This window comes from Pseudoliparis swirei, chromosome 1, assembly GCF_029220125.1.
Source record: "Pseudoliparis swirei isolate HS2019 ecotype Mariana Trench chromosome 1, NWPU_hadal_v1, whole genome shotgun sequence".
In the NCBI taxonomy this organism is placed as follows: Eukaryota; Metazoa; Chordata; class Actinopteri; order Perciformes; family Liparidae; genus Pseudoliparis; species Pseudoliparis swirei.
This window is the reverse complement of record NC_079388.1, coordinates 13,656,552-13,668,941: the sequence shown is the minus strand read 5'-3', so window position 1 is coordinate 13,668,941 and position 12,390 is coordinate 13,656,552. Positions and strand designations below refer to the sequence as shown.

General features: G+C 42.1%; 1 protein-coding gene across 1 annotated transcript in view; it reads right to left on the bottom strand.

The window, feature by feature from the left end:
- Window positions 1–12,390, bottom strand: part of col16a1 (collagen, type XVI, alpha 1) — a 55,950-nt gene that overhangs the window by 34,726 nt on the left and 8,834 nt on the right. The window contains exons 3-7 of the mRNA XM_056422448.1: window positions 8,940–9,008; window positions 8,740–8,857; window positions 3,069–3,192; window positions 2,093–2,374; window positions 1,194–1,274 (exon numbers count right to left, since the gene is read on the bottom strand). Of these exons, the coding sequence (XP_056278423.1) occupies window positions 1,194–1,274; window positions 2,093–2,374; window positions 3,069–3,192; window positions 8,740–8,857; window positions 8,940–9,008 (674 nt within the window). The remainder of the gene's footprint in view (window positions 1–1,193; window positions 1,275–2,092; window positions 2,375–3,068; window positions 3,193–8,739; window positions 8,858–8,939; window positions 9,009–12,390) is intronic.

Genomic DNA, 12,390 nt, shown 5'->3' with positions numbered 1-12,390 from the left:
CCGTGTATTGTCGTATACACAACCAGCAGATCTATCCTTTAGGTTTCCAGAAGCTCTGGGCTTCATGGGTGAGTGCCTACAGTGCAGAGGTGCGCACATGCTCCTCCATTTTTCACTAAAACGCAGCTTGCAGGGAGCCCTGCAGCACGAACGCCTCGAGCAATGCAGACGAGGTTTCCTTCCTCAAACCATCGAATCAACCATTCCACGGCCTCCAGAGGACTTCGGAGGGAACTTCTCCCCCGTATTTGTATCGCTCCTCAAAAATGCATTTGTCAATGAAAAAGATGCACATGCACAGACACGCAAAGCACAGACACCCTGGAGAATTTGGCTGGGCACAAAAATACCTGCAGCTTAAAAATAAACCTTAAGAACTGGCTGTTTGCGGTTCGCCCCATTCCTGAAGTAACAATCACTCGCTCAGTTTTTATCTGTCTAACCGAAAACATGCTGTTGTATTCAGGTCCAATGAATCTGTTTTCTATTTCTCTGAAGCTGGCAAACAATAACTGCACGCAAATACACACCAAGAGAAAGAAAAGGGAAAAATGAAGAAATCCTGTAGCAAGTGATACTTTCAATTAGCCTTGTAGTCACACTTTAGGAGTACAGACAACATTGGCAAACCGCAGTTGATGCAACATAATTGCACACAATGGAATTACTCTAAGCTCAAGTCAATTTGTATACAAATACCCTATTTAAAAACCCCAAAGCTTCCGGAGGATTTATTATTTACGAACAGGATTCCACTTCAGAAAAGGTCTGTCGAAGTCAAGTGATTGATTGAGTCCGATATAGGAAGTGAACTGCATATTAAAACCAAAGTTTTGTTCTTAAAATGTAATATACATGAATCCCAAAATGTCATTTAGATTCCAGGTTCATCCTTGATTATATAGATCCTATATAATAATAAAAAAAGATATAATACACAGCGCTGTGCCATCACTGTCTGATATATATAGAAGATATAAAATTAAGTTTATGAACGTAAATGATACCTTATTGAATATTTATTATATAACAATTTTTATATATATAACCCCCATTTCAGAATCACTGATATAGGACAATGTGGTAGATTCACATATTTCAGTGTAGAGCAGGTGTGAAAAGTCTCCACTCGGCACACATTCATTGGCATTGTTAATCATTGTTTATCCGTTAATGATGGTTGCCATTCTCACCCGTGCTCCAGGTATCTCACAGCAAGCTTCCTGAATGGCGAGGGAGGGGTCACAATACAGCATCGCCTGCTGGATGTCCATCTAAGGTGAGGGAGAGAAAGAGATTGATACATTTAACAAGCAGGTCTCCCGACGTCCTCTGTTTTGTTTGGTTAATAATGCAAATACCGTTTAAATGAGGTAGTGAGCATGGCTGCAAGCCAATTAAATTCGGATTCATATAAAGTATTAGGAAAGCACTTCATCTGAAGGTTTACATACGTGTGTGTGTGTGTGTGTGTGTGTGTGTAACAAATCACCCTGCCTGTTTTCTAACTAGGCTGGTTAATTGATCATCAAACTAAGTGCTTGGATTACTGGATCTATTCAGCATTACTGTCCCGGCTCACTTCAAGCACATTGTCCCAGGTAGTCCACACGCTTCTGTAATCAGTACTCACCCGCAAACACACACATGTGACTACACACATAAGATGCATGAAGAGAAGGATTGATTTCAGCTTGAAGGGCCTTTATGGGTGGTTGGGTCACGATAAATATTTCACTCGGTTCATGTCCAACAGCGGGTTTGAGAAAATGCATGGTTTGTTATCGGAAATTGCCAATACCAGGGGTTTATTAATCTATGGAGCACATCAACCATTCTTAATAGTCCAGGCCCGTATAAGGGATTTGGGTTCTTTCAAAACACTTTTGAAACGTGCATGTTCGAGTTTCTTCTTCACACAGAAAAGGTCTAAAGGTCGCCACACTTTCAAATGGTAAGTTGAGATGATATTTACATGACATAGCTTAAACTAGATCAATGGCTCTTCAATAGCCAAGGGAAGTACCACACTGCATATTTGATCAAAAGCACACGAGAGGTTCTCCTCTCACTTCCCCACATAGATCCATACCTGCACAGGTCCAGCATCCGAAGCCCGGATGCCCAGCAGCGTGTGTCCGTCAGTGGGCAAAACTCCACGGGCCTCCAGCGGTTTGGTCTCAAGAGAGTTGCAATCCACATGGAGGGAGGCGGCTTCGCGTTGCACGCTGAGGGTCACCTTGTGCCAGCGCAGGTCCATCAGGGCCTCCACCCCCTCCCCGGTGAAAATACAGCTCACCAGGTCAGCTGCGGGCTCTACGCCCCTGGCACGAAGGGACAGGGTTCCATCCAGGCCATTGAAGTCTACAGAGAGCTGGGTTTCAACACAAGCGCTAATTAAACACCGGATTATGTGTTAAGTATGCCAGTGCACAGAAGAAGCTGTATCTAAAGATGTCTGACTGGTCCTGGTTTCCACAAAGAGTGATATATACATGCTGCTAGCACCCAACAAAGCTGTAGAACACAGTCTCAGGGATGAGGTAAAGGGGAAGACATATTAATTACACACGCGGCCAGTACAGCCAATCAATCACTCCTAATGAGGCGAGCTGGCTTTCATCCATCAAACACATTGAGTATTTAAATCTGGCCTCGACTCATGGTGATTATGGGGACTCAGAGGGACTCTAGTGCTTCATCATGGAACACACATGAAAAACAATGAAGGTGAATGAGATGGGAGAGCAGAAGATGATGATGGAGGGAAGAGAAATGGAGAGACGGGGAGCACGAGAGCGAGGGGATCCGATGAGAAATAAAGAGAGGACAAAAGACGCATGGAATAAGGGGGAATAAAAAGGGGGAGTGAAATGAAAAGGTGTCAAGAGAGAAAATAAATCGAAGGGAAAAGTGGTTGACTATGCAAAAGAAAGATGAGAGACGGAAGGAATAGGCAAAAGGAGAGATGAATGGAAGGAAGGAAAAGGGATGCAGGAAATAGAGGCGGGGCAAAAGGATGCAGGAATGCATAACACCGTCAATCAGGAAACAAGAGTGAGTTGCACCTGGGGGTATCCCTGTTGATCAGCTATCTGGAAGAGGTAGATAGTGTCTCTCAGGGCAGCCTTCTTTAGCACCAGAGTGAAGCTGAGGGTGAACTCCTCAGGAAGGCCATGAGGAAACACCTGACTGGAAGACAGAAGGGGCAGGGAGCCGTCACTCCTCCATTCAGGGATGCTAATTACAGGAAGATTTCTGGGGAACTTCTGATGATGTCACGGGGGTTGTATTGGCTTGGAGATTACACAGTATAACATATAGCCTGTATTACAAGCATAGAATGTTAACACACTGAGTTTTAACCAGGCAAATGATACCGGACCAACCTCCTTAATCCATTCTTTAATGCAATGTATTCTGTTTACATGACGTATGAAAATTAATTAAACATTGATGTGTGCCTTAATGTATTCATTTCATAGATGAACTTTCTTTAAAATGTAATCATGTGTTTGTGCTGTTTGTGTTTGTACTGGTATGGGTAAGGTGCAGGAGCATGAATGACTATGTGCATATGTGTCCACGGTATTTATTGTGTGTATTTGTACATTTCTTATTTGAAATAGGAATATGCAAGCTGTGAAAACTAATTTCTCCCCCGGGGACAATTAAGTATATATCACACTTGACATAAACACAGTTGGAAGCCAGGCAGGGAGCATCACATGCAATTAAGATTTTGACAAATTAGGAAAACTTGTGTATTAAAATGTCTGTCTTTGATGTGCTCCTCCGTAAAATGCCAAAGTTATCGGCTTCCTGTGTCAGATTCTTCGTTTTGCATTTCACCCCAGATTTTGTGGGTGCAGCCAGCAGTAGAATACAAAGCTGCGTGGACCATAACCCCCATGTAATTCATTTTCCTAGCAGATGCAGTCTAGCAAGCATCATCCCTCAGTCTTGGTCAAGGGCATCTAAGCACACACACATACGCACAGATATTCACTGCATGGATGTGTGTAGATGTATTGAGAGATGAAGGGTTCACAAACATGTCACGTGAAATGCATGCTCACTGAGATAGTGAAATATACTCTATGCTCTCTCTCTCTTTGCACGCACACACACACACACACACACACAAACGCACACAATTGTTGATGCTGGCAGCTGGTTTCCCGCTCCTAGAAGTGGGGTGACAGTGATTTATGACTCAGGGAAAACAGCCAACTACAGGACATCAAAAAAAAGAAGATAAGTCGGAAAAAAGGTGAGGAAGAAAACACATTCAACCTGGAGACCTGCAGGGGGGGGGGGGGATGATGTGGGACACATACATTTTTTACATTGAATATGAAAATTCCCGAGTTTGATATTAAAGGAGGTATATCATGCTCATTTTTTTGTTTCATATAACTATTCAGGGTTTTTACGAGAACATTTTTATTATGAAAAATCACCCTTATTTATAGTGTCCGTCTGAATGTACCTGTAGTCAGCCTCTGTTTTGGTGCCTGTTCATTTAAGCCCATTCTGCTCTGATTGGCTTTCGAGAAAAAATATGGCACAAATTTTCAAAAGTAGTTCTCAAGCCGTGGGTGGAGATAATCAGCTAGGGGGAGTTATGGGGGGAGTTATTTATGTGACATGGCTAGGGGAGTAAAATATGAACGGCTTGTTGATCTAGGCCACCCGCAAAAAGAAAAGGATCGCGTTGTCTTATTTCACAGTACATGGGCTGGTCGGCACTCCAGATACTCAAATGGACGTGCGCAAAGCACTGACAAGGTGACTTTTTAGTGACATGTCCACTTCAACTAATGCACCGAAAAGTATGTAGGTAGAGATGGAACGAGAGCGTGCGTGAGAGAGACAGACGGGGAGAAAGACAAGGAAAGAAAGAAACTGATGTCGAGAGTAGAGATTGGTTCGCTGTCTTTTAGTGACATGGGCTGCAGGGCACAAAACCACTCACACAGTATATTGACTTTTACGTTAAGAGTGCTTCACCATAGACTTTTATATTCAGAGTTCTGGACACACATAAACACACAAACACAGTGGGGAAATACATCACTCTAGCCTTTCCCAATACTGGAAGAAAGTTACTTTTGCCCCTCTTGGTTTTCAGTTGTTAAGAGAGGGGAGTCAGCGCAAGCCAGAGAAACACAGGGGATCATGGGGAGAGGGGATGTCGAAAAAGCAGATGTTTGGATGGGAACATCTGGAGAGGTGTATAAGCACAAACTGAGCTGGAATCAATTGCTTTCAGTGGAAAGGGTTTCTATCCCTGAATGTCTTATACACACATCACTGAAAGGAACTTCTAACAGGTAGGAGCTGCCTTTGTAAACGGAGATGTAAAAGAAGATAGTGGCCAAATACTGTTTCATCCTTTGGCTATCTTCTATTTTTTTGTATTATAAACAATATGTATACAACTTTTGGAAGAACAGTAACTGTGCAGACAGACGCATATATGTACATACACATTTTAAATGTTCATGTTGTATGGCAACATTTGTGAAACACAAAGTATAGACAAGTCGTGAAATCACTGAAGTCATTGAGATTAATCCACTACATTAATCTGTACACTTTCACATTCTTTTGACAGTTGTCAGATAATATATTACAATGCTGCCTGCAGGTCGCGTCATTTGAATTAATCGTCTGCAGACCATCAACAAGTAACAAATGGTCCTGCAATCCAAGCAACCTGCTGGTATCTGTTGGACTGAAAGTGGTCAGTACAGCTGACCTACAGACCACCCCGATGACAGACCGCCAAGAGCAAGTAGCATGCCATCGTGTTCCTGCGCTCCCATCTGCACAGATGCTGCTCAGCTACTGAAAACTATACGCTCGTAACATTCCCCAGCTCAATAAAGGTTGACATCAATTCTACAAAAAAAATCACAGCCTCATTCGGGGTGGCTTCTGCATGGACTCTGAACGGGCTTTCTGTACCACACATGCAACATTCGTCAGCCTATTCTGATGATAATAATAATACAAATAATGATTTATTTGAATATAGCTTTACAAAAGGTACTCAAAGCTGAGTTTGGAATATATTTGAGTTTCTTGGTGATTATGACCCTCTCCTCATTGACTCATATTCCCAATCTGTCTTTTGCGTTTGCGCTCTCAAATAAAATCATTATTTCCTTCTAAAGCTTTTCTTTTACTTCTCTCCTACATGTTTGCTCATTTCTGATCCTTCCATGGTCAGTCATTTTAAGAGCACCAGCGCCATCACCTCTGCACTCATTATCTTTGGTTGCATTTCATTCAATACAAATATATTTTACAATCGTCCTTATGAAGCAATTCCAGCAGCAACATGCTTAATGTGTACAAAGATTATAAATGTGTTTGCTATGTGATAAAACAATGTTAATCATCAAAAGCATTTAAATGATGTCATACATAGTGTGGCCTAGTGCCATTATATCCCATCTCTCCTACACACTGTAGCCGCATAAAAGAAACGGACCCAAAGCAATCACATTTTGCAGAAATTAAAACGCATGTGACCAGCTGTGACTGGTGCCCATTTCACTCTCTGCAGACGACTGAGGGAGGCGAGAGACACACAGCTTCATCTGGCTGTCACTCATCTGTGTTAGCTCGGATTAGCTGAATGGATTAGCCTCTGATACAAAGCAAAACGCGGTTTTCCAATTACTATACACACACACGTCTTGCACTTCAGTCAACCTAACCGGTAATGAATTAAAAAGCTGCTTGAGTGATGGCGAGTCTGTGGTGGATGGGAGCCATGTCAGAATCTACAGTATCTACTCTCAGGCTCAACAACACACACACACACACACACACACAGACACACACACACAAACACATAGACACTCTAACGCCGTTAACCTTATCGTTGCCTCACAACATCTCGCTCATCCGTTCTCTGCCTCCACTCTTTTCTAAGTGGCTGAAGCCCTTACATGTAGTGCAATTAGAGAAGGCACGAGTTTTAAAAAAGAATGCAAATGAAGGAGAAAAAAAAAGGAATAAAAGCAGGAGGATTTGGTTCTATTTCTCTGTGAGGCAATAAGGCAAGAAAGAATAAGCGTATGCAAAAAAGAAAGAAAAAGAAAAGCAAGAATCTCTGTTTAGTCATTTTGAGAAACATATGTCGGTGACGGGGAGTTTCATGTACAGAGAGAAGCACAATGAAAGGCAGCTGGCCGGCAAGGTTGATGTGCCAACATTGATTATTCTAAGTCACCCAGGTAACCTTCTTCAATGATACAACTGACAGCAGAATTCTTCTCAATGACATCCACATTTCAATAAATGCTGCACCAGCACAAAATCCAAAACAGATAGAGGATGCCCTCTCTCTGGATGGTTAGAGGCAAAACAAAAACCTCTTGAATTTGGCTCCAAAGATGCTGATTTTGTTGGAAGTGATCTTTGTTTGGGGCCCCCTTCCTCCTCCCCTCTCTTCCTCAGGACAAGTACTCTCTAGGCCTGTGACAAACAATAAATGTGACACTTTTAGAACACAATGCGTCTCTACCAAAAGAAAAAGTGTTTTGGAGACAGATTTGTCGGACTTTAACGCAAGTGGAGCTCACAGGGCTGAACAAAGTGATCAAATACACTGCGCTGACCCAACTGGCAAGTTCTTAAAAACTGCTTTATTGCCGGGTAAAAAGAAGCTCAGCTGTCTGAAAACCTGCTATAGAACTGAAAAATAAAATAAAAAGGAGGACAAGACAACAAAACAGCCAGCACATAAACCCAATAAGCACTTGTGTCACAATTGCAAACTAAATCTACAACAAACTACTGTGCGAACAAAAAAACAACAAAAAATAAACCCAGGAAGTTATAATTACACCATGTCATACTGCAGAATAATGTTGTTCAGGGACAACGTGCTCTGGTGGATTTTATGGCCCAGAAACAAGCTCAGAACAAGCCTCGGCTCTAAGATGATGCTATTAAATTCACATCCTTGTAACTTCTTTACTGGCAACTGCATCATGCCTACCAATTAAGGCATCGCTCCTATAGTTTGCGCTCAAGCAAATAAACTAGAAAATGTATGTGAAAACTAGCTACAATAAGCATATATTTATATGTATTATATTATTTATATATTAACTATAATATTATTATATAATATTTTGATATTAATTATATTATTATATTATTTATATATTAACATTATATATATATATTTTTTTAGTATTTAGTTTTGTGTTTTATAATTATTTTTATTAATGCTCTGATGTGCACCGCTGCTGTGATTTTTGAAATGTCCCCACTGTGGGACAAATAAAGGTATATATCATATGCGGCCACAACCCGGAAAACCAAAAGGCTGTGAAGAGTTCAGTTTTACAAGCCAGTGTCAGCGGTGAGGGAATAGAAGTGCTATTTCTGGAAATGCAATCAGAGATTGACCCGTGCTGCAGCGCTTGCCAACTACCTGCATGCTTTCCACACAGCGGCCAGTGGACAGCACAGATAAGTTGAGTGAGAGTTCAGAGGCGACTTCGCCGAAAGGCATTCAGTCTCTCTGCCTATTTCTTTGTTCAGAGTGTGTTGACATAGGCCCCCATAAAGGTGAAAATGTGCTTCATGTCACGTCCCCGTAGTACATTATCTCCCACCTCAAGCTGTCCACAATGTGCCTGCGTGAGATGTGTGTTTCTCTATCGGTGGCTGTAAAGAGAGCGAGCGGCAGGAATGTTAGTGGAAACGTACTCAGTGGGGAGCAGGAGTGCAGCTTTGCCCAGGCGGAGGATGACCGGTCCTCGAGGGTTGCGGATCTTTTTGACATCTTTGTTCTTGAGCAGGGAGAATCGCCTCACCAGATTAAAACCTGGCGAGAAACAAGATTAATCAGTAGCCACAGAAATGGAGAAAAATGTGCCCGTTTGCATATTTCTAGCGAGTCTTTTCACCTGTGATATTGTGCCGGGCAGTCTGAGGAAACTTCCACTCGTCCACTTGCAAGAATGGGCATTGATCCTCTGTGGAGACGAGATGAAACAGAGCATTCATGAAATGTCAAGAAGAGCACATCAGTCTGGGGAGAAGTCACTTGAAATGTTATCTTTGACTCTTGTTAGCGAGAAGAAGCAACTGCAAACATGCATGAGAAACATAAATATTGATCTGAAAGAGAGAGAGAGAGAAATTGAGAGGAGCTGATGGGGTTGAAAGAGAGTCAAGAGTGGAGAACATAAGAGTGCAATGAAAGGAGGGCAACGCTGCGGAGAGTGGAACACAGCCCGGCCTGACAGGTTGTCTGGCACCCAGCTTGTCTGTCACGGCAGCCGACGTTTGATGGAAGTGTTCTCACCCTGTCAGGGGAGGTTACAGAGAAAAGTGTTGCCTGTCAGAGCAGCCTGCCTCACTACAAAGATGTGAGATGTGTGGGAAAAAAGCTGTACTTTTATAAGTAGACAAGACCCTGTGAATCACTGCGATCCACAGCTAATTGATCTGTTTGGGCCCAAGGACCGAGGCCCCGAGCAAGATATTCTACAGGGCACAGTTTTTCATAAAGTATTAATGTTCTTTTTTTACTATATGACTTACTATGTACCTTCTGCCAAAGCCTAAGGCTAGCCATTTTTAATGTACCCTGGTACAATGATGCATCTTTTAATCATAAAAAAAAAAGCGATACAAAAAGGGACACATTTCTTTTGTGTTGCTCTAACTTAAGCTGCTAACGCAGAGCTGGATCTATGCAGAGGCCCTCCTGGCACATGCCTCGGAGCTCCTTGCCACTAGGGGGCCCACACAGAAGGGTACATAACATCGGCTGCCCTTGAATTGTTCAAAAAATATATCATTGGTGTTTTGATTTTTTTCTTCCCCATCATTCATTGTTTAAATTTCCAGTCCGACCTTGCAACGTGTAACACAATTGCTCGACTACTTTTTAATCAAACAAACCATGTACACATATTTTCACCATCACAGACACCATATGGAGACACTACCGAAAGCTTATGAAGTACGGAATATTTCTCAGGAAAAAATAAATGCATGAATAGATATAAACTTATAGTGCAGCAAGTAGAAGCTTAGAGTGCATACTGGCACATTTAAAAAACATATTGCAGACTTTCCATTTTTCCTGCCGTGGCGACTATGAGCTGCTGGGATCGCCCCACAATGGAATCTTTATGGGATGCCTGGAGGTAATTACCAGCTCTGCTCCACTGCTATCAGAACATCTCGTCTAATACAGGAATAAGGGCAGAGGAATTACCAACTACCTCTCCTCTACCTATTACAATGAGTTCATTCAGTTGATGGCTGAAAAGGTCCTGCAGGCTCCATCATCGTGGACTTAACCCCGATGTCACACATGCTTGCCAGCTCGTTATTTGGCTTCATTCAAGGTCTACACCAGGAATGAGTAACGAGTCATGTAAATGATACCTTTTATGAGAGTCATTTACTTTGATAGATTTGCTAAATATCTTTGTCCCAACTGGTCTATTATGTACTGTGCATTTGGCCTGCATGATTCAAAATAAGCTGTTATCCAGGCTGTGTGTGTGCAGTGATGCAGGAGAGCAGAGGATTAGCATTGGAAAGAGATAGATTGCCTATTCTGGTCTTGTTCTTGGATCTGACCCAGCTGCACCTGCTCTTGACTTGGACTCCATTAGTGGTCTTCACTAAAATCCTGCTCACCTTCATGAGGGAAGTGTTTGCGTCTCCTGGATTCCTTTTTTTAGTTGTAGAGATCTTCTTTTTGATGAAACAGTGAGTGCACACTGCATGGAGAGTTGCCTCGCAGCATGCAACAGCAACACACTGTCTACTATTAAACTTCCAGCAGACTGAAATTCACATCATAACAAAAGGGAAAGAGCCTAATACAATTACTGAAATCATAACATAACTGTCTTTAATTAAGAGTTTGAAAATTCAATTTCACGCAGGCCTGGCTCAAGACAGAATTGAATCACTTCATCGGTTGACACCCTGCAGCTTCGGCTCAGCTTGGTTTCAAAACCCAAACTCCTTCAAAAGCACAGCACATTTCAGCCCACTGCCCTCTTGCTGCTGCGAGCACAAATCATGCCGTGGATAAGAGACGTCAAACAATGGTGTTGTAGTATGTTAAGAGAAACTTGACATGAAAACTCAAGAAATGCTATGAATTGATTTGACTTTTGAACAAAGTACCAGATACAGTGAAGAATACAGGAAATGTCAAGCAGCCTTCTGAGCCCCTCTGATACACTCTGACTGACAGTACACCCTTTTTTTCATTTACTCGGTCTCTCTCTCTATTTTTCTCTCTCTCGCTCACACACATATGCTGTTTTTCATAACATGACGGGTCCAACCTGGAACATGCACACTCTGCAGCCTCACAAAGACTCTGCTTTCTTAAAAAAGAAAACAGAGATCTATAATCACACATACTGTACATCAAGAGCTTGTCTTCATATCTCTCATCACAGGTTGTTTTAATCGAGAGATGGTGAGATCGGCTTTTTGTCTTCTTTTTTTTAACGTTTTGTTTTTATTCCCAATTGAACAAAATCATAATGAATGCTTTATCAGGATTAATCTTGGCTCGAGGCAAAGGTCCAATGACAAGTCAAGAAACACACAGACAGGCCCAGGCGGAGCGAGGTGGAAGAACAGGAAGCAGAAAGGAGGAAGGGGAAACAGTTACATGAGCTGTTTATTACCCTAAAGCCCGAGTTGTCTCACCAGTGGTCATTTTAGGACATTTAAGGCGGCTCAGTTTCTCAAATGCTCGACATTAGATGACTTGGCTCAACTTGCAATAGTCTGAGCATGCTTTCCATCATTAAGGTGCACCCCCATTGTTTCTCCACATCTTATGTAATGTCGTTGGTGGACGAGTAGCGTAATGTGTGTGGCAAGAGTGTGGTCCAGATAGAGAGATGCACTTTAAGCAGATTAACTGTTTGGCGATCATCGGTGCAGTTAAAAGAGTAGCCTCGTCATTTTCTACGTACAGATGCAGAAGACACACGGCAATATTAGCATTGATTGGTATTTAAGTTTCTGGTCGCCAGATGTAATCTGGTTTTTCAGCTGTTTTGGTAATAATTCTCTGCAGCTTTGTCAATATCAACAACTCCGTTCACTGTATAGACAGCCACTTCATTTATTGCGAGTACAACAATATGAATTAGTGCAGGTTTGGCATGCATTTCTGTCTTCGTTTTCATATTTGTTACCACTTATAAAGCTGTGAATCAACTTAAATGTTGTGTTTGCTTGCAAGAGACTTTCGCTCGCTTTCATGAAATACACGAGCTATTTCTACAACTCAGCGGATGGATGATATTTTAGTGGACTGTTGCGTACCCAGGAAATTGGCAGTTAGGCAGAGGACATACTGCA